The sequence below is a fragment of the Pinus tabuliformis genome, chromosome 2_1 (assembly GCF_031772625.1).
Source record: "Pinus tabuliformis cultivar Carrire ecotype Pingquan chromosome 2_1, CPIR1, whole genome shotgun sequence".
NCBI lineage: Eukaryota > Viridiplantae > Streptophyta > Pinopsida > Pinales > Pinaceae > Pinus > Pinus tabuliformis.
The window spans coordinates 514,134,960-514,157,716 of NC_142299.1; the positions used below are offsets into that span (position 1 = coordinate 514,134,960).

The 22,757-nt window shown below is 39.3% G+C and overlaps 1 protein-coding gene across 3 annotated transcripts in view; it reads left to right on the forward strand.

The window, feature by feature from the left end:
* The first annotated feature begins 6,160 nt into the window (after positions 1 to 6,160).
* The window catches only part of LOC149201214 (putative glycosyltransferase At5g20260), an 87,965-nt gene continuing 71,368 nt past the window's right edge, over positions 6,161 to 22,757 (forward strand). The window contains exons 1-3 of one of the 3 annotated variants that reach the window (XM_089402888.1): positions 6,161 to 7,231; positions 11,309 to 11,450; positions 11,568 to 12,149. In XM_089402888.1, the coding sequence (XP_089259014.1) occupies positions 6,348 to 7,231; positions 11,309 to 11,402 (978 nt within the window). In that variant the 5' untranslated portion in view covers positions 6,161 to 6,347 and the 3' untranslated portion in view covers positions 11,403 to 11,450; positions 11,568 to 12,149. Of the gene's footprint in view, positions 7,232 to 11,308; positions 11,451 to 11,567; positions 12,164 to 22,757 lie in introns of those variants that run through there. The other 2 variants (XM_089402889.1, XM_089402887.1) reach the window with 2 other exon arrangements.

Below are 22,757 nucleotides of genomic sequence, written 5' to 3' on the forward strand. Positions count from 1 at the left end.
CTCTCTTCTGTTTTCCATAAACATAATTCTCACAGAAGTCCAAATCAACATTCTTCAAACCTAGCAACAAATTCCTTGAGTGAAGAATATTCATCCCCTTCTCACTCATGTATCCGAACCTATGATGCCATAATGTTGCATCTGCTCCTTTGGAAGTTAAGGCATTAACATAGTTAGAAATACCATTGCATAAATACAATGTACCAGCCTTTTCGCCTTTTGCTATTACCAGGGCTCCTTTGGTGACCTTCCAAGCTTTATTTGTGAAAGTTGTCACACAACCTTCACCGCCTAACTGCCCTGTTGAAATCAGATTTTTCTTCAGATCTGGAACATGCCTTACCTCCTTTAGTAGCCATTGGTTTCCATTCTGCTGTTTTACAAGAACCTTACCCATTCCAACAATTTTACTGTTGGGTCCCTATAATACTACTGATTACCACATTACTATTGTAGTTATACCCCTTATTTATATTGTTGTGCCCCTATTACCCCCATATTGTTATTTTTGTGCCCCATAGAATCCCTCTATTGTTATTTTTGTGGCTTTATATTATTATTGTTAGGTCGGCTGGATTATATTTTGACTTCTTAGACTCCTATATATAGAAAGGAGGTTTTGTCATTTGTATCATCCAAGAATTGTTCATTTATGTAATGTAAAGGAGGTTTCCCACCCGAAGAGGCTGAATTCTAAGGCGTTGATCTATCTTTTCTATCTTTTCTTGAGCTGGTTTCATAACATTTGGTATCAGAGCTTTGGATTCTAGGGTTTCGCTGCTTCAAACAGGTCATCGTGGAATTTTCGCTATAACTTTTTTTTCTGTGACGTTTCAGAAGTCGCAAAAAAAACCCATTTGATAAGAATTGGCGCTAAACATTGGGTCCGAATTTCATAGATTTTCGCGCGATATTTTCGGAGATATGATTTGAGGAAGTTGGTCTTTTTGCAGACTTTTGAATTACATTCAAAACAGGTGACCTGGGGAAAATCGTCATAACTTTCTCTCTGAGGATCGGATTGAAATTTCGTAAAAAGGTATAGAAAGAGGACAGACTGTAGCTTCTTGTGTGTGTGTTTCAGATTCAAAGGTGAAACAGTGACTCGTGGCACGTCGTACAAGTTCGCTCTACTGAACCAGTCTAAAAGCAAGTCACTATGGGAGATTTCACATAACTCTTCCTTGGAGAATCCAATTTGGCTCAGACTTGTGGCATTGGAAAGAGGACGCAGAAGGCTACTACAGGTAGCAATTTCAGAACTGGATTATCCGAAATTACAGAGATACATCATATTCAATATCAGGCTTCTATAAAGTGAAAAAAGTTGTGTAGTTTTTTTTTTTAATTTTTGTGTAAGCTTGGCTTAATGGAATTCAAAGGGCATAGTAAAGCATTATTATCGGTAACTGATGCCTCGAGGAAAGAAAATGCAAACACCTAGTAAGGAACCCGAAAGCTCTAGCATGACTCATGAAGAAGAAGAAGAAATGCTACATGATATATCAAAATTACAAGAACAAGTGCAACAATTCTCACGCTCACAAAAGCTAATAGAAGCTAAGATAAGTGCAGGCTCGACCATAAGCCCCCCCCCCCCACCCAATAAGTAAATTGAACCTTGTCCTCTCCTCTCCCTTATGGTCGAGTACCTGAAGGTCCTTATCAGTCGAGCCCCCTGTCAGGTCCTTGTACGTGAAGTCTGGAACAGAAACAAGATCAACCGTAATTGAAAAGACCACCCATCTAATAATAGGAGGCGTGGAATCCAAGATAAAGGGCATCGAAGCTAAGATGGATGATTCGAAGACAGATTTGAAGAGAGACATGACAGATTTGAAGATAGATTTGAAGACAAATATGGAAGAATTGAAGAAGTTGCTACAAGAAAGGGTCACTAATGGTGAAAAGGTAGTAAAGGAAACTCATGATGAGAACAAAAGAAATGTTAATCATGATACCATAGACACTAATGTTGGATCGAAGAATCACCATATTCCAAAAATCGATATGAGGAAGTTTGATGGCAAGGATCCCGCTACATGGATATTACAGATGGAGCAATTCTTCGATCTCAATAATGTGCAAAACGCACAAAAGGTACGTATGGCAACTGTATATTTGGAACCAAATCAGTTTGTATGGTATCAATGGCTTTGCTCTCGTAAACAATTTATCACTTGGGCAATTTTTACGGAAGAATTGATAGCACATTATGAAGATACAAAAAGCAACGCTTTTTTTAGCCAATTGATAAGTCTCAAACAAAAGGGTTCAGTAATGGAGCACATTGAGGAGTTCCAAAAATTGAACATAAGGGTAAAATATATTTCAGAGGAGCATAGGATTGATGTGTTCATAGGGTCTTTAAAGGATAATATCCAACATGATGTTCGCCTTTGGGAACCGGATTCATTAGAGAAGGCATTCAGGTTAGCAAGAAAAATGGAAAGCAAAATTATGGCAACCATGAAGCATACCACTCACAACTATAAAGACAAAAGTGTTGTTGCCCCTAGTCTTCCACAACCTATAAGGTTGACACCACAACAATTTGAAGAAAAAAGAGAAAACAGGCTTTGTTACAGTTGTGATAGCAAATACACTAAAGGTCATAAGTGTGCCGAGAAGAAATTATTCTACATAGATTGTGAAGAGCAAGAATAAAAGGAGCAAGAAAGGTCAAAAGAAGAAGATATACTCCAGGAACAAAGCCTAGATGAAGAACAAATAAATCCGACCATATCTTGTAATGCATTGGCGGGAATTACCACTCCTCAAACCATCAAGATAGAAGGACAAATCAGGAAGAAAAAGGTAATAATGTTGATTGATTCAGGAAGCACCCACAATTTTATTCATTGTAGGGTAGCAAAAGAATTGAATTGCTTCTTATATCCAGCACCAGAGTGTCAGGCGATGATTGCAAATGGAGGAACAATAAATTGCTCTGGAAAGTTCCATAATATCAAGCTATCCATGGGAGAATATGTATTGACTAGCCCAATGCTTTCCATTCCAATGGGAGGTGCGGATGCTGTACTAGGAGTCCAATGGCTACAATCCTTGGGTACAATAGCTTTTAACTTTCAAGAACTTTTCATCAAATTTTCTACGAAAGGAAAGGAAGTTGAATTAAGGGGTATTGCAGGGAAACCATGAAAGATAATCAGCTCTCATGGTATGACAAAGCTTCTAAAAAAGGAGCAAAGAGGTGTAATTGCACAATTATGCTCGCTAGATGTTTCCACATTGGAATCATCTATTTCTCCTGATCTCCAAAAAGTCTTGGACAATCATTCCAAGGTATTTGAGACTCCCAAGGGTCTCCCACCTATGCGTGATCATGATCATGCTATTCATCTAATTCCAGGAAGTGTTCCTCAAAACATCAGGCCGTACAGATATCCCTATGTCCAAAAAAGTGAAACTGAACGTATGGTTGCAGAAATGCTAGAGGCTGGTATAATTCAACCGAGTCAAAGTTCTTTCTCAGCTCCAGTAGTATTGGTGCACAAGAAGGATGGATCATGGCGCATGTGTCCAGATTATAGGGAGCTCAACAAGCTCACTATTAAAGATAAGTTCCCCATTCCTGTTATTGATGAATTACTGGATGAATTGCATGGACCAATTTACTTCACCAAGTTGGATCTTCGTTCGGGATATCATCAAATCAGAATGAAGATTGAAGACATTCCGAAAATGGCATTTAGAACTCATGAGGGTCATTATGAATTTTTGGTCATGCCTTTTGGCCTTACCAATGCACCTTCAACATTTCAAGGTTTGATGAATTCAATTTTCAAACCATTCCTTAGAAAATTTGTGTTAGTATTTTTTGATGATATACTAATCTACAACAAGTCTTGGAAGGATCATGCTGAACATGTTGACAGGGTGCTACAACTATTGGAGGAGAAACAATTATATGCAAAAAGATCCAAATGTTTCTTTGGAGTCCAGGAGGTGGAATATTTGGGTCATATTGTATCTCATGAAGGAGTTAAGGTAGACCCTAGCAAAATTAAAGCCATTAAGGAATGGAAAATCCCCACATCCATAAAGCATCTGCGAGGATTTCTTGGGTTGACAGGGTATTATCGCAAAGAAAATATAATCCGACAATACACATTGTTAACAGATAATTCGTCCATGCACCATATCATCCAGCCAAAAAATTAAATAAGCAGAACGCAATTCCAAACCAGACATAAAGATCCAGTGTCTTTGAAATGAATAATGCAGAAGAAAGAATAAAACAAAACGTCATAGATTCGCCAAAATCTAACCTGAAAGAAGCCGGATCAGCGCCGAATTCCGTCCGATATACTTTAGATATCACCGTCTTGAGCCTAAACCGGCTATACCACAGACGACCTCCGTTATTTGCTAAAAGCAGCCACACTCCGTCGATCTTTGAGGTCGAAAGCACATAAATCTTTGAGGTCGAAATAAAGAGGAAGAAAAGGGGAATTTCAGATGCACAGTTTCTCCGCTTTGGGAGCTAAGAACGCAGAGAAACGCGCAGGATTGCTCCTTCTATAGGCGATTAAATATCCAAAAAGATGACAGAGGAGGGCGGCAAGCAATGGATCGAGACCAGTCGGAAGCAACCTGTGGACAAGGACTCTTCCTTGCGAGTCTGTAACTTGTTACTTAAGTTTCCTGTTTCCATATCTTTCCATATCTTGGACACGCGGGCCGCGGTAGTCTGGTACTTGGTATTCGGTAAGTTTACAGTAAATGCTCCAGCGATCAGACGATCCTAATAAAATCAAGACCCCACAAAATTTATTTCCATTCGTGAAAGTTGGTGGACGGCGGACGCATTTGTAGTCTCTGGGTAACGGAAGTTGCCATGTTAAATATATATAACAATTATTAAAAAAAACTTAAAAAAAACATGCCGTCATATTGACGGTATTAAAAATTAATAGCAAGTTACCCCTGACGCGGATATTTGAAATTAGAACGTATTTTACGTGTAAAAAACCTAAAAACGGGCATACGGGCGTCAAATTTAACCCCTGACTGACATGACATCAACATAACTAACTCATGATGACCAAATTTTTCATGACATGACCACTAGACTCTTCCATGATGACATAATGACCCCTCATGATTACCCTTTCAAATCATGATCCTTTATGACATTACACTTTGAATTATGACAAATAGACCCCTTTTGACTCAATTTTTTTTACATGACACTCAATCCAAAACTAGACCCTTTTTTACAATAGACCCCTCTAGACCATATCACTCATGAAACCAAGACTGATATTTAGAAAAATGACTTCAAATGAATAGTAAGAAATAAATGACTAAGATTCCTATAATATAGGACCCTAACAATAACAATGTAGATTCTACTAAAGATAACATCTTATTTTTAATTTGTAATAAATTGAAAAACAATATTAAAAATTTAAATACACAAATATATCAAAGAGTAAAACCTTATCCAAAAAAAAGTATAAAAAACACACAAAATTGACTCTTTAAAATATTAAGGATACACATAAAAGAAACTAGACTTTAAGAGTCATTAAACACTACAAATATGATGATTTATAATTAAAACTTTGATAATACATATAATTACATATTTTATATCTTTTTTTTGATTGGCTCGAGATACTCTCCAACCCAATATTATAGAGATATTTTGTAATGTAATATAATAATATATCTGCAAACATTTTGATTTAGTCAAAATAAAATATAAATATAAATATAAAAATAATCTTATGTTATTATTATAAAAAATTAAAATAAAGTAAAAATAAAAATAATAATTATACATTATTATTATTGTATTGCTTGAATAGGCCTAATAATTAAGAACATGTCTTTTCTATTAAAAACTTATAAGTTGAAGACGAAATTTAAATCTATTTTAAAAATTTTAGATACAAATCTCTCTTTTACAATAAAAATAAAATTTTAAAATTATATAATATAAATATTTATTATTATCTTAACACTAATAAAATTTAAATTTTTTCCTTTCTCACTTAAAATACATAATAACTAGAGCCAAGGAAATCAGTGAAAATTGACCTGTGCACTCCCATTAAAGAGGCACAATGGGAGGCACTTTATAGTTAAGTGGTTGAACCACAAGTATTTTACAAACAAAAAAAAGAGTAACAAAAATATCTACCAAAAAAGTTTTTTCAGAAGAATCTAACAACAGTTGTTCCCTCTAAATATCCCATCAGACTCAATCTGCCTGACTCGAAGAAAACAACATTATTACAGAAGAATGTGAACCAAGCAGGCATGAGATTGTTTACAAGTCACTCGCAAGATCTTCACCAGGTCCAACAGATCAACCGATGGCATCGAGAAAGAAGAAACCCACCAACATTACAACCACTCGATCTTCTTCAGTACTACCGAAGCCATTTTTAATGTTATTTTCCCTTGTGGTCGTCACAGCAGTCCTCATTTTCTCTTTGTCAGTGTTTCTCAATTTCAAAAGATATACACCACTCTCTAATCCTTTAACGACACTGGATTTCTCTACAAAATGCCAGAATGCATCCCTCCATAGCTCTGCTCGATCTAAATCCCATCTGAGGAATCCCCCACCAAAACAATTCCACAACACTTCACACAACACCGCAGCTTCAAGCCACGAAAGAAACCATCCGGGTCCCTACCGCGACTGGAACTTATTCCAGGCAGACTTTCAGCAAATGCTTGTCAATCTCAAGATTTTCGTATATCCAGACATCTATAATAACAATCACTCCTTTGCAGGGATTTTTCTTCCCCACCCAAATCCATATGACCCGAAACTTGGCAATCATTTCAGCGAACACATGTTCAAAATCAATCTCTTTCAGAGCCCATTTCTCACATCGAATCCAGAAGAGGCTCATTTCTTCTTCTTGCCATTCTCCATAAATTCTCTCAGGAATGATCCCCGTGTCCATTCTGAGGCTTCCATAGCTGACTTTGTGGCAATGTATGCTAAAAACATTAGTGGGTCTTTTGGATTTTGGAACAGGTCACTGGGGGCAGACCACTTTTATGTCTGCTGTCACTCTGTAGGGAGGAATGCTGCATCCAAATTCCTCGATCTTCACAGAAATGCAATACAGGTGGTGTGCTCTTCCAGCTACTACCATAAATTCTATGTGGCACACAAGGATGTTGCTTTGCCCCAAGTCTGGCCTCGCTTACCAGAGTCAAGTTGGGTTCCTGAGCATAAAAGGTACGCCATACCGTGAGTTTTTCCATTGAAATTTGATGAAAATCATCACATGGATTCTTTGAATGTTGATCAAAATCGTAATCTGGATAAGGATACAGGTGTGAATTCTCTTAATGAAGCATTAATCTGCAAGATATATTAACCCGCATAAATTCATTTTAATCTGGATTTTGTAAACACAGGGAAACTAAAAAAAACAGATGCAAACCTCAAGCTGCTTACAACAAGTAACATTTAAGATTAGTTTATGTTAACTGTTGTATTTTAACTTTTATTTCTTTATATATTTAATATTTAGATCATTGACTTTTCATTTTCGTTAATCACCCATTTCAATTTATTTTCCAATTTTATTTCATTAGGGTTACAAATGTTATGTAACACATCTTTTCTACCCTCTTACAACCAGTTGTAAGAGCACCTTGTTTCCATGAGCCCAAAAACAGGTGCAACCAACCCAGGAAGGTCCTGATCAACTCTTCGTTATTCTAACGAAAAGTTGCTCTCTAAGTCAAATGAGCGAGCCAGCTAACAGGGTCTTGATCAACCCTGGAACCAATAAGTTCTTAATCAAGCCGTCTAAAGCGAAATGTTGCTCTTGAAAGATCAAGCCTTCTAACATAATATCCTGAACTAGCTTTATTTGGTTCTGAAAGGTCAATCCATCAATGTCCCATCAACCCCTCTAACTGAAAGGTGAAACTTTCTAAGATAATGTTCTGGCCCCTGGGTTTAATATGCTCTGGAAAGGCTTTACTGGGTTGGTTCTGGGTCTTACCCGAGTTTAAGAGTTAATCCCTAGTTGGTCAATCCTCTCCAAATAAGTAAGGCCCTGTGCCTTATTTGGTCTCTCATTCCTGCGCTGGCCTGATTTGATGGCCGATCTTTTCAACTTGGAATGATGACCTTTCCTTCTAGCTCAGGACAAATAGGCTACTATCATAAGACAAAATTTGGGCTATGTTAAATATCCCCACCAATCTAGACTTTCAATAAATGTTTCATCATGGAAGATCTGTTCACAGCAATTTGCACAATATACATCATGGCATCCACAATTTAAGGTTCTGCAGGGCAAGCTATGAAACAACTCCGGCAATAAAATCTAAGATTCTAACCACCAGTTCAAGCACATGAAGCCACCAGGCAGCGAAAGGTGGCGGCTCATCAGAATTATGTTCCAGGGCCAGCCAATGTGGGGTTCCTCTGGAATCAGGGGCTTCCTCACCTTTTGTTATGGCCAGAGTGTCCAAGGGATCATCTTGTCATTAGTGAGTGGTCACCATGGTCACTATGGTTCATCGCGGTGGCTATGTGACCAGCTATGTCTTTTCTTCCTGACTGCTTAGCCTGCCTGTAGTTGTCGCGGGTACAAACCTTCTCTGGATTAGTAATACCAGGTTGGAGAGATGCCTGGTGGGATCTAACCAGTGTTGTGAAAAGCGCGATTAAATCGCGATTTAATGAAAAAATCGCCTAATTTTTTTTTTTTTGCTGATTTTTATTGAAAAAATTGAGTTTTTTTCAAAAAATTGCGCTTTTTTCGAAAAAATCGCGATTTTTAATGAAAAAATAGCGGGGGCACGGGACAGCACGATTTTATAATTTTTTTTTTTGGTTTTTCATTTGGTCATTTGGACAGTCATGCGCGTGGAGGGAGGAGGAACTCTTGGAGACCATTGAAGAGGGTTTTCAGCCAAATCTAAGTGCTTAGAGGAGAAAATCAAGAGGAGACCACCGATTTCTCTATAGAAATGGTATGAGGATTATTTTTTTTTTGTTTTCATTGTTTAAAAACATTGTTTTTGTATGTTTTTCATTGTTTTTGGTTGGGAAACTTGGTATGGGCACCATTTTTCTTTTGTTTTAAAAAAAAAATTGTATTTCTTCATTGATTTGGGATGGGTAACTTGGTATGACTATGGGAACCATTTTTTTTTTGTTTTCATTTTTTTTAAACATTGTTTATGTTTTTTTCATTGTTTTTGGCATTTGCCATTTGGTTGGATAACTTGGGTTTGGATTTTGGAATGGTTGAGTAATTTGTGTTTAAAACTTTGAACTTTGGAATGGTTATTTTTAATTTTAGGTTGGGTTATGGGTAACTTGGATTTTCATTGTACAATCATCAATGTAAAAATTAAAAATTAAAATACTAAATTGTAATTTGTAAATTTGTAACTTGTAATTTTGTAAATGCTAAATTGTAATCCTAATCCTTATTTTCCCATAGGTTCACAATTGCGCCAAAACACCATTTAAGACTTCAAGTTTGCAAATTCAAAGTTCAAAAACAAACATGCCAAGGAAATTGGATCCTTTCTGGGAATATGGTGAACCTAAAGCTCCGAATGATAGACAAAACTTGAGTTGCAAGTTGTGTGGAAAGGAGATATACGGGGGGGTGTACAGGTTGAAGTTTCACCTTGCACAAATCCCTGGACATGATGTGGGGCCCTGTATAAATACAAATCCTGAAATTATCCAAAGAGCCATGAGAGCATTGGAAGAATTAGAGCACACTAGAGAGGCCAAAGAAGAACTCAAAAGGCAACTAAAAAGGTCAGCTGAAGGAAGTGGGCCAAGTGGCACTGGTTCTACTGCAGCATCAGTCAATCCGGTAGCTGCATCATCATTTTTTGTTCCTCGAACCACACCTGGTTCACAACCATCTATCGGTTCAATGCTAAAAAGAACTGATAAAGAACAAGCTGACAGGTTGATGGCAAAATTTCTCCTCTGGAGTGATATTCCTTTCAGCGTTGTAAGGAATAATCCATTTTTCCAACCTACTGTTGATGCTATTGCCAGTGTTGGCCCGGGGTACAAAATCCCTTCTTATCATGATTTCAGAGGCCAGATTCTTCAAAATGAAAAGCGTGACTGCACCCAAAGATTGGAGGATTTTAGGGCATCATGGGCACAAAAAAGGTGCACTGTTATGTCAGATGGTTGGACTGACCAAAAGGGGAGAACCCTTATAAACTTCTTGGTTAGTTGTCCCAAGGGGACTATGTTTATCAAATTTGTTGATGCATCTCATCAAATCAAAGATGCAAGAACTTTATGTGATTTGTTGGATGTGTTTATTTTGGAGGTGGGTGAACAACATGTTGTACAAGTCATAATGGACAATGCTGCAAATTATGTTGTTGCTGGTAGAATGCTTATGGACAGGCATCCTACTTTATTTTGGACACCTTGTGCTGCCCATTGTATTGATTTGATGTTAGAGGACATAGGGAAAATTCCCTTTGTCAAAGATATTGTTGACTCATCAAAAAGCATCACAAAATTTATATATAATCATACATCTGTGCTTAGCTTGATGAGAAGATTCACCAACAACAAAGAGTTGGTGCGCCTTGCCATTACACGGTTTGCCACGAGTTTCATATCTCTTCAATCCCTCTTGAATTCTATGTGGGATGTGAAGAGAATGTTTCTTTCAGAGGAGTGGCGTGCTTTGTCAATGAGCCGCAAACCAGAAGGAGAGGCCGAATGCAGACTAGTTTCATACCAGGAAGACTTTTGGACGGGAGTGCAGGAGGTGTGCGCCGTTACTGAACCTTTGGTAAAGGTTCTTCGGTTGGTTGATGGTGAGAAGCCCGCAATGGGCTATTTGTATGAAGCCATGGACAGGGCCCAAGAAGCCATTCGGGCCTACTATGATGATAAGGGAGATGATGGGTTTCAGAAACAACTCCTTCTATGGGGAGTGATTGATGAGCGATGGAACAACACACTCCATCGTCTCATTCATGTTGTTGGGCTTTTCCTAAACCCTGCATTTTCTTATGCATGTGGGTTTGATTTTGATGCTAAGATCATGGATGGATTCTTATCCTGTGTCCAGAAGATGGTGCGATCTCCAGAACAACGTATAGAGATCTCTAAACAAATTGAGATATATAAGATGGTAGGTGGCACATTTGGCTTTGAGATGGCTATCACTGATAGGACGATTAAAATGCCAGGTATTTTTTAGTTTGTAACTTTGTTTCAAATTTCATTGTCTCTTCAAATTCCATTTTTTTCTTATGTTTATTTAAAATTTTATTTGTAATTTTGTTGTAGATGCATGGTGGAAAATGTATGGTGGCAGGGTACCCCTTTTGCAAAAGCTTTCGATTCTCATCCTCAGCCAAACATGAAGCTCCTCGAGATGTGAGCGCAACTGGATTGTATTTGAAAAAATACACAACAAGAAGCGCAACAGGTTAACACTTAAACATTTAAAATATTGCAAATTTCCAAATAAATTTTTGAATTCATTAAACAATATTTTTTTATTATAATATTAATTATTAATTATTATTTCATGATCTTTGTACAGGTTGGAGTCCCAACGACTTAATGACATGGTATACGTCTACTACAATCTTCGATTGTGGGTGAGGCAACTTGAGAGGACACCTGATGTGGATGCCATCTCGTTGGATGGGATTGACACCACTGCTGCATGGAGGGTTGAGGCCGAGAGGCCTCTCATGGATTCTACTGATGATTGGTTAGTGCAGGATGTAGTGGAGGGGGAGGAGGAGGAGGAGCAGGCGGAGGAGCAGGTGGAGGAGGAGGAGCAGGAGGAGGAACAGGAGGAGGAGGTGACACCGCCTACCCGGGCTACCACTGCCACCAGTAGAGTACGTGGTCTACCTCCTATAGCTCCTACTTCTAGTTCTTCAGCTTCTAGAGCACATCAGACTCCACTGCCATTTCCACCAGTGCGGGCACCAACATCTACATCTAGAGGGAAAGGGAAAGCTGTGGCATTTTCTCGCAAGAGGGGCAGAGGAAATCAATAGGATTAGACTTTCATTTTATTGTATATGACATTATGACATGATGAGATACATTATCATATTTTTTGTTGATATTTTGAGGTTGAGTTGGGACTCAGGAGTCAGGACTTACTATTCAGGACATGATTCAATGTTATGTGTGATTTTAGCGCTAGAAATGATATTAAACATCTTATATATTAGTTTTTTTATCATATTTATGTGTCAATGTATTTATTTTATGTTGTAGATGGTTTAGATTTAAAAAAATTGAAAAAAATGAAAAAAAATGAATATTTTTGTACCAAACTATTTTTTCCGATTTTTTTCGATTCGTTCCCCACGCCGATTAAATCCTGATCGCGCTTTTCACAACATTGGATCTAACACATGTACACAGGGCTTCCTTCCAGAATTCTAGTTATCGGCAAAAGTGTTTGAGATCCATTGTCACATTGGATAGCATGTTTGTGAAGTTGTGGTAATCTGTGTTTGATGTGATCCCCAAAATAAAGAAATCAAATAATAGATACATAGAACACCAACTCCGGCCTCTAGAGTTTTGGTGTTTGGAATTGATTTGCAAGCAATCCCACCCGTTTTAGTTTAGAGTATTTTGGGCATTTGTTAAAATCATAGTTATAGCTTACCTCCTACTTTAGATCTAATATACTCAACATAATTCTTGATTGGCTTTTTCCTGACTGTCTGAACGGAAAAATTAAGGTTCTGAACTCCACAAAAGTGGGATAGGAGCGAAACCTCCACCCCTCAATTTTAAAGTTTGCAAGCTAAAGTTGGCTGATTCTGGCAGGTTCTAAGACAATTAAAGTCGTCACCTTAATTTTTGAGCTAGCAATTTTGTTGGCTTAGTGCTATAAGTTCTCAAATTGCTATCTTATTGAATGAAGTTTAAAACTAAATTAAGAATTTTACTTTAGGATTTCTGTTGTTTAGTTGATTACATAAATAAATTCTAAATAGAGGATATCATGCATTAAATTACGTAAAGATTAATTACTCAGAGGCAATGTTGCAAGATAATGTTACCTGCCAAGTGATAGGAGGGGTGAGAATGATTAGAGAGGATATTATGCATTAAATTACGTAAAGATCAATTAATTAGAGGCAATGTTGCAAGATAATGTTACCTGCCCAGTGACAGGATGTGTGAGAATGATTAGATTGAGCACTGGGTTTTGCAAAGACTGGAAATTCATTTTGATGACAATCAAGTATAAGGGAAGCATGGTCACTTAAAAAACATTCTGAATATATGGAACCTTTTGGAGCCTGTTTATATAATAAAAAAATGGAGGGGCCTCTAATTTAGCACAGAAAAACTACTCGGTTGCATCTCCACTCAAACTGGCGGCATGATTCATTATTGGCCACGTTTGCCAAGCTGCACACCGGTCTTATTATGTCTTGGTTATGTATTTTGTATAACCATTGCAAATTCCTGATAATTAGCTTACGGACATTGGATGACAAACTAAACTCACGGAGAAGCAATTTATATTCTCATTTGAGAAATTGACCTAGGTTTCAACTGACATTTAATCTTTCATGATATGTTTTAGCGATTGGAGAGTTGTGTTTTTACTAGGGACCCCCTGGGGGTTTCCAGGCTTATGGGTCTCCTTCTTAGTCAATTAACATTCATTCCCCACACAAATGGTTAAATTAAAAAACACATGCAAAATGATGCAAATTTGGGAAAAAACTTGTTAGTGGATTGATAAGAACCACATGGTTGAGACCTACCTGACGACATAGGGCTGATCCAACTTTGTGTTGATTTGGGGTAGCATCGGATGTGCTGTAGCCACGAAATTTGGTGGAGAGGCTAAGGCACATGAGATCTCCAATACCCAGAAAGGGGTTGGGCAGATTCTACAAAGTTTGGGAGAAATTAAAATAATTAATATTTTTAATGGAGTCTCTAAGTCTAAACTTAGGGAAATTAAAATATTAATGTGAATTAATATAAAACTGTGTTAGAATGATCCAAAAGTCATGGATCAAGCCAGACTAATGTTAGCCATTGATTAGGGACTTAATCTCGGCTGTTGATTTGTCAACGAGAAAAGTATAAGAGGAGGCTTGAGGGTCACTTGGAGAATACACCAAGAGATCAAGATTTCGACTTTCTGGGGTTGGGTTTGCTGAGAAAGTTGAGAGAGTGATATGGAATTGCAGTTGAGGGGTAGTGAATACAGAAGCAAAGAGGCAGAGATAGTGACGGGAGGATCAGCACAGCCTCACGCAGAAGGCAGAAGCCAGAACAGTCGGGAAAGTTGACGCAGAGGGCAGAAGCCAGAATAGTCGGGAAAGCTGATGCAGAGGGCAGAAGCCGGAACAACCGGGAAAGCTGACGCAGAGGGCAGAAGCTGGAATTGTCCGGAACAACGGGAACTGCCAGGAAAGCTGATGCAGAGGGCAGAAGAGGTTGACGCAGTCCCTAGAGGCTGACGCTGGGGTTTTCCGTGGGGCAGATTGGAGCTGAGGAGCTGTCGGAGTGTTTATCCGGGGTTTCAGTCAGAGCATTTGTCTCCGAAGGAGAGGTACTATTGCCGAGATTTTTTCTCTGTTGGGTGAGCCAAATTTGGCACCCATATTGTATTATGAATCTGCTTAATAAATCAAACGCTCAGAGAGTTGCACCAGTTTTCCCGCATTGGGTTGTTCCTGGGACATTGTCCAAAAATAACCGTGTCATTTGTGTGCTTGTTTCTGTTTCCTTCAGTTGATGATCTGTAATGTGGTGAGCATGTACTTGTGTTTACTTTCAGTGTTTACATGGTAAATAACTTGTTAATTAATCAGAACAAGTAGGAAGGAATAAATCAGAAAGTACATGGAGGGTTTCTAACTGTTAGACCTAGAAACTTCAACATGGTATCAGAGCATGGCTGCAGATCACAGGAGAACTAAGGACATTAGCCGAGCAGAGCAGCAGCAGCAAAAAACAATTGTCCCTAGTGACAGACGCTGTTCCTAGCAGCAAAACAACAAGGAAGGGGTGACGTAGTGCTTGCGTCATCAAGTTCATGCCAAGAAGAGGCTGCACAGAAGCTGAGGGAGGCAAAGACAGGGTCACGCAAAGCTATGCAGAGGCCAAGAGGGCTGACGCAGTTGTCTTAGGGAGCTAGTTTGCCGGTGCTGGCACTGCGCAGAGCCTAGGAGCTCTCACCTTCAGGTTGCTGGGGTTTAGGAGGCTGTGGATAAGTTGCAAAGTGGAGCTGGTGGGGTACTGAATTTGGATTAGTGGTGCGGTTGCACAAACGATCAGGGTAGGGGGCATCTCGACATCAATAGAAGGATTTCCAGGAGGGAAATCGAGGCTCAGAGGGAGTCACATCGAGAACTTCCAGGAGGGAAGTAGAAGAGCAACGGAATGGCACTACATGGAGTAAGAGACCAAGACAGACTGGACGGAGCCTCAAACTTCGTAGTTTGGAAGGCCAGAATCTTATCCGTACTTGACAGAAATTGTGTCAAGCACTTTGCCTTGAAGACGATAGTGGTCCCAGTTGACCCAGCTGACAATGACAGGTATGAGGAAGCAATGGCGAGGGCCAAGAGTATCATTCTTGACGGGGTCAAGGATCATATAGTACCACATATTGCCGAGAAGAATACGACACGGGAGATGTGGGAGGCCCTGACCAAGTTGTATCAGCATACTTCCGTGCAGAGGAAGATGCTCCTAGAAAATCAGCTGCGGTCATACCAGATGCAGAAGGGAGAACATATTGACACCTTCCTCGGTCGATTGAAGGAGATCCGAGATCAACTGACTTCCATAGGGGCCACACTAGATCCAGAGTTGATGGTGAGAACAACCCTGAATGCAGTCTCAGAAGACTGGGAGGTGTTTGTCCAGAGCATACTGGGCAGGGCGACCCTTCCAGATTGGGAGGAAATGTGGGCGGCTCTTCGCCAAGAAGAGATCAGGAGGGTGACCAAGACGGGAAGCAGCAACAAGGGGATCAGAATCAAGAAGGAGGAGGAGGTGGACGCTGCCTTAGCATCTGAGGGTAAGCAAGAAAAGCAGAAGAAGAATGACCTCTCCAAGGTCAAATGCTTCCACTGTGGGGAGCTGGGTCATTATGCGACCCAGTGTCCGAGGAAGAAGAGCAAGGGAGAGGCTTCTGAGACCAAGGCAGCGCCAGCAAGGGCAAAGAAGGAAGTGGAGACAGACGATGACTGTGCCATGAGTGCACACACACCACTTGAGCGAAAGTGGGGAGACATCGAGCTGTAGTCAAGAGGACTACAGAAGATGAGGGGCAGGATCCTCGAGGTACCCAACCTCTTGGATTATACCTGGCTACAGGAGCCTCGAAGAGGAGTAGCAGGACTGGCGGATGTCAGTAGAGACAGATGAGGATGGAGCGGCAGAGAGAGCTACAATGCAGGATTCCCAGGACAGTACGAGGCTAGCAGGCTGCAACAGTGCGAGAGGCACGGGAGTGTTGCACCAGTGCAGGATGGCACAGAGAGGTGTGCAATGGTGATAGATGCAGGGAGTTGTTGCAGCAGCGCAGAGGTCAGAGAGGGAGCACTTGTCAGCGATAGAGGGAGCTTCAACATCGGGAGTGTCTCTAGCCTGACAAAGATGTTAGAGTTGGGAGATCAGTTACTTACTTCTCAGTAACTGAGTTGCAGTGCAGCAGTTAGCAGTGGCGGTGCTATGGGCAACATGATGCAACATGATGAGAGGGGATGCAGTGCAGACGCAACAGTGGCAGTGGCAGGGCCATGGGCAGCAGCACGAATGTAGAGGGAGCTGTCGTACAGATGCAGTAGTGGTAGTGGCAAAGCCATGGGTGGCAGTACGAGATGCAACAGTACAGATGATGGGCAGCAGGCCTAGCATCAGGGACCGATGCTGGATGATCAGAGTAATACTCAGTAAGGAGTATTGCTAGAGCACAGTCCTCGCTAAGAGGGAGTGTTGATTTGGGGTAGCATCGGATGTGCTCTAGCCACGAAATTTGGTGGAGAGGCTAAGGCACATGAGATCTCCAATACCCAAAAAGAGTTTGGGTAGATTCTAAACAGTTTGGGAGATATTAAAATAATTAATATTTTTAATGGAGTCCCTAAGTCTAAACTTAGGGAAATTAAAATATTAATGTGAATTAATATAAAACTGTGTTAGAATGGTCCAAAAGTCATGGATCAAGCCAGATCTAATCTTAGTCGTTGATTAGGGACTTAATCTCGGTTGTTGATTTGTCAATGAGAAAAGTATAAGAGGAGGCTTGAGGGTCACTTGGAGAATACACCAAGAGATCAAGATTTCAACTTTCTGGGGTTGGGTTTGCTGAGAAAGTTGAGAGAGTGATCTGGAGTTGCAGCTGAGGGGCAGTGAATACAGAAGCAGAGAGGCAGAGATAGTGCCGGGAGGATCAGCGCAGCAGCTGGGAAAGCTAACGCAAAGGGTAGAAGTTGGAACTGCTGGAACAGTCGGGAAAGCTGACGCAGAGGGCAGAAGTCGGAGCTGCCGGGAACAACCGGAACTGCCGGGGATAGCCGGGAAAGCTGACGCAGAGGGCAGAAGAGGCCGACGATGTCCCTAGAGGTTGACGCAGAGGTTTTTTGTGGGGCAGTTTGGAGCTGAGGAGCCGCCGGAGTGTTTATCCGGGGTTTCAGCCGGAGCATTTGTCTCTGAAGGAGAGGTACTACTGCCGAGATTTTTTCTTTGTTGGGTGAGCCGGATTTGGCACCCAAATTGTATTCTGAAACTGCTTAATAAATCAAACCCTCAGATAGCTGCACCGGTTTTCCCGCATTGGGTTTTTCCGGGGACATTAGTCCAAAAATAACGGTGTCATTTGTGTGCTTGTTTTTGTTTCTTTCAGTTGATGATCTGTAATGTGTTGAGCATGTATTTGTGTTTATTTTCAGTATTTACATGGTAAATAACTTGTTAATTAATCAGAACAAGTAGGAAGGAATAAATCAGAAAGTACATGGAGGGTTTCTAACTGTTAGACTTAAAAACTTCAACACTTTGCACTATTACAGGGTTCGATGTATTAAATACATTTTAATATAATGAAAATGATCAAATGGTTGTGTAAATGAGTCATTTTCTTCTCTTGGTCTTTTGTTGGACATTAATAAAATTTATCTTATCTTATTATTTTGAATTAGATTATTTATTCTTATATTTATGATTTCCTGCTACTGGTGTGGTTCATGTCACAGTCCAGGTGCCTTTCTACCAAAAATCTGTAAGAAAGGACCATGCAAACTTTGTGGTTTTTTATTTCACCAAAGAATGATTGATTGTTAACTGTGATTAAGTAAACAGCCCCAGGAGCATAGTTTAATCATGATGAGGCCAAGGAATAACAATTACAGAAGAAAATAATATCAGAAAGATATGCTGTATTAAAGTGGCAGGTGGGCTAAGTGGGGTGCTGGATTACCTTGGAGAAGTGTTAAACAAGATACCACTGTCTAGTCTCTTTTGGCCAATGGTGTCTAAGGCATTGTGGTACACTAGTATAAGTACTCCAAGCATCTCCTTAAGAAACCAGTATAAATACTGCATGCATCTCCTTATTTCATTATCATTCATTTTTGGCATTTTTCATGGATTAGAGCAACAATTAGCATTTATGAGCACTGACTCACTCCTTTTTTGCAGCAACCCTAGTTCTGTCACTATCTTTTAAGTTTTTCATCTTTAGTATGATGGGATATGACCAGTAGAAGGGGAACATAACTGTAGACTTCAGTGGTGCTCTTGACTCTTGAGGGTTCCTATTTGGGCATCCTGCCAAGTGTTTTATCTTGTTTTTGACCCTTCTATCTCAGTGTCCCTTATTTCTAAGTGTTGTGGAAACTAGTTGCAGTTATTCTTATGCTTTTCTGATTCTTTCTACTTGCATTTATTCTGTTCCAAGTGCAGAATGCTATTGTATGTAATAGTAAATACCCCTTGAAAGAATCATTTTGTGATTTTTTTTTTTTTTTTTTTTAATTATAAAGACATGTGCTGGAATGTTATTTTATTTTTATTTTATAACATAAGAAAAATATTAATGAATGAGAAATTACGTGAATATTAATTCTCTCAGAAATATGTGTTGAAGTTGTTATGCCTAAAGAAGCAGGAAAAACAAACAAAGGAAAAAAAAAGGGACAGAGAAGCATCTTCCTTCTGTCTTGTGGCTGAACCTTGAGTTCTGAAAAGAGAGAACAAAAAGGCAAGAAAGAATTAGACAGAAATTACAGACCACGTAGATAGTTATAGGGTTGGAGAGAAACACCCTGTGGTGGAAACTGGAAACTGAACCAGACTCTGTGGGAGATAAATACAGTTTCTGGATAACTCTTAACGGTGGGAGATAAAGACTGGTAAACCCAGAAAAGAGTTTGCAGGACGCTGCATAGGGTTGAGGAGGCAAACAAGCTCCAAGAAAATCTTCCTGGTTTAACCTGACAGTTAGAGCAAGAGCTCGGGGGTAACTGTCTGCACAAGCCAGTTCAAGGCTGGGAGAAACATGGAAACCTCTGACATATTTCTGAAAAAAAAGGATAAGTGTTTAGCCTTAAATATCCTTGTGTGAACTGTAAAAATTGTGAAAATGACTTGGTTGAGATATTAATCACAGGTTCTGAAAATTATTGGAAAATTAGAGAATTGTATTTGCTGGACTAACTCTGTGATTGCAGGCAGACAAGATGGAAAACAAGGCTCAAATGAAAGAAAAACCTGTGTTTACAGGTGAAGGTAAAAATTTGGGACTGTAGGTGCATTTGAGATATCTCTGTGTTATATTGAGACAAGAGTAGAAAACAGATAATAACTCCCAACTGGAATAATAGAAGAACTGTTTAGGATAACAGTCTGTTATTGTGAAAAAGAAATGGTTCAAGTTGAATTTATTATCCATTATTATTTACAATTATAAGGAGGTTAAATGTGATGTTATGCCCAAGTTGGACTCTTAAACCCCCAAGAGTAAATTAATACCCTCAGGGTCTCAGAGTCGGTCTCAGGAATTGGAAGATTAGGACACAAAACTGGTAGTGATTTCCCATTACAGTTAACCACAGATGTCTTTGGACTAAATAAGGTATTTAAATGTATATAACTAGAAATAGTTATATACTTATATGTATATCGTAGAAGCAGACTGTAAGATAACCAGTACAGAGACATTACACAGAATACTGTACATCTGATAAACAATAAAGGCAATGCCTAGCTGAAAGGAAGTAAACCAACATTTATCAGGTACAGAAGTTTTTCACTGTGCACCCAAAAAAATAAAACAAGAGATTTTAATCTTTCGATGCATATGCAAGTAAGAGAAAACTCTATGTCTTGATATCAATAATCTGTTAATAATAGCAATAGTAGTATTCCATAAAAGTGCCGTAAAATAAAGACCCATATGGGTTAAAGCTCAGTCCTCATGGAGAAAACTTGAGGCAGAGTGCCTTAAATACGATGCAAAAGAAATTGAAGAACCGTATATATTGTAGAGATAAAATAAATTACGTAGCAAAGTCTAACCTATAAAGGACAATAACCCATATCTTTTCAACTCCTAAGGGCCGAAAGACCTCAAATTCTAAAGAACAACTTATATAGTGGGATGCATGTATCAGAGAAATATCAAAGAATCCTAATGGAGGGTGGCCATGCAAGGCCTTAATAAATTATTCCATCAAAACCCACAGATAATCCAAGCAAAGTCGAGAGGAACTGTAGCCGCTACAGTATCCGGACAAGTCCTTAAAACCCTAGCACTGTGAAAAAACCCAGTATAGGAATAAGAAAAACGCTCAGAGTGTAGTAGTCTAGCTGCGCTCTTGGGATTCCATTTAGCCATTACAACAACCTGGCAGAAAGGAGCGATAAAGTTAGAACTTGGAACCAACGTCAACCCTTCAAAAAAGAAGGTAAAAGCCCCGACAAGAACTCCTTTTCTCCACTGTAACAAAGCCGTATACCTACAAGTGGAAACAGGCAGATGAAATGAGTCACAGACCTTTATAATACCATTTCATGCAATTAAAAGAAGAAAGCAAGTAATAGGGTTAAAGAATCATCTTACTTGTGGAGGAGCTGAGACGATTGTGTTTCCTAGGAGGAAACACAATAATGTAATGCCAAACGAAGTTAAAGCTACAAATTTCCCTTTAAAAATCCTTACCTGGAAGCTTTGCTAACAACTCCCTCGGCAATGGCTAGCATAGTCTTAGTGAGGTTGGAGCAAAGACCTTTGTGTTTGAAGAAGGGTAGCAGGATGTCCCAAAACCCTCAACCTGTCGAGGAATGTAACCTGTAGATGCAACGAAGTAGTCAAGAGAAGCCCGAAATATCACCATGAGCAAATGGAAGAAAAACCCAAAAAATTAAATTGCAGTGGGAAAATGATACATAGAGCCATATACCTTTTGCGGTCGCACCATAAACAAAATGGAGAAGCCATGAAATTTAACGCATGCTGCTTTAGAAACCTTATGAAATTCAAGGAAGGAGCCATAGATAACTGGATGCCAAAGGAAGATGCATTAGGGTTTGAGACTGGAGAGTAGAGCTCTCAACCTCTGTTGAGGCAAATGCAAAATGAGACAGTGTCAGTGGGATGGGGTAGGCCATAGGTCGTTACCCTAACCCTTGGGTTGAACAATCTAAGCTGTCCCTTGCTAAGATACGATCCTGATCGTTGGTTTGTCAATGTGTACCAATGCCACATAGAAGTGGGACAACATTAAATGCCATGCGATCAGAGTTTAGATGTTAGACAAGCGGTTTGAACACGTGTAAATTAAGTACAAGCCACCATAACCATATCGATGAGGAGATCAATAGACAAGAAAACATAACCTTGGCGCGCTCTGTGCAAACAATACCATTATAAAGTGTGGACCGAAAGGTTGGCACATATAATGACTATAATAATCCATGTGTGATTATAAGTCCAAAACCAATTATAATCATTTAATAGTTGGGAACTTGTATGTTAATTGTTTAAAGCATGAATGTATTTTACAAGTGAAGAAAGATAGACCTATATATGTAAGTGCGTGCCAATGTGAGAGTAATAAAGGGAATTTGAGTTGGTCTTTAAAAGGATATCATTGAGCTCTAAATATAAATGAAGTCATGAGGGAGAACTTTGGAGCAACCTGTAGGAATAAAGAAAATAGAGAATAGTGATGATAGGCCTTAAGTTTAATTCATGTTCGAGACTGTAAGTACATTCTAGCGATGACAAAAGATGGCAAGTTTTTCTTTCAGAATTAAATAAATAAAAGGAAAAAAAACCTCTCCTTTTTACGATAGAATTGCTATCATTTACACTTATGAATAGTTGAATACGTAAATCTTGACAGTTATTTTATTGTTATGTCAGGTATGTTACATTGTACGCGTGCTGCTACATGTGAAAATTGTGATATCTGTCAAATGTTTAATTTTGGTATCTTTGAACTCCTTGAGTGCAATGACTCAATCCCTGGGAAGAATGAGGTCTAGTAGAGTGGCAGATTTGACTTCCATAGTGATTTTAGTTGGGCGCACCTACAAAGGGGCCTAGTAGGGTATTCTTTGACATGGGTAATTTATCTATAACTGCACAGACAACTGCTGGGCTGAAAGTAGAACAATTATGCCATTCTAGCATGCATCATGTTTAATGTCCATTATGATTTTGTGAAGGAAATACGTTGATTGCATGTTGCATATCTTTAATGACTTGAGGTAG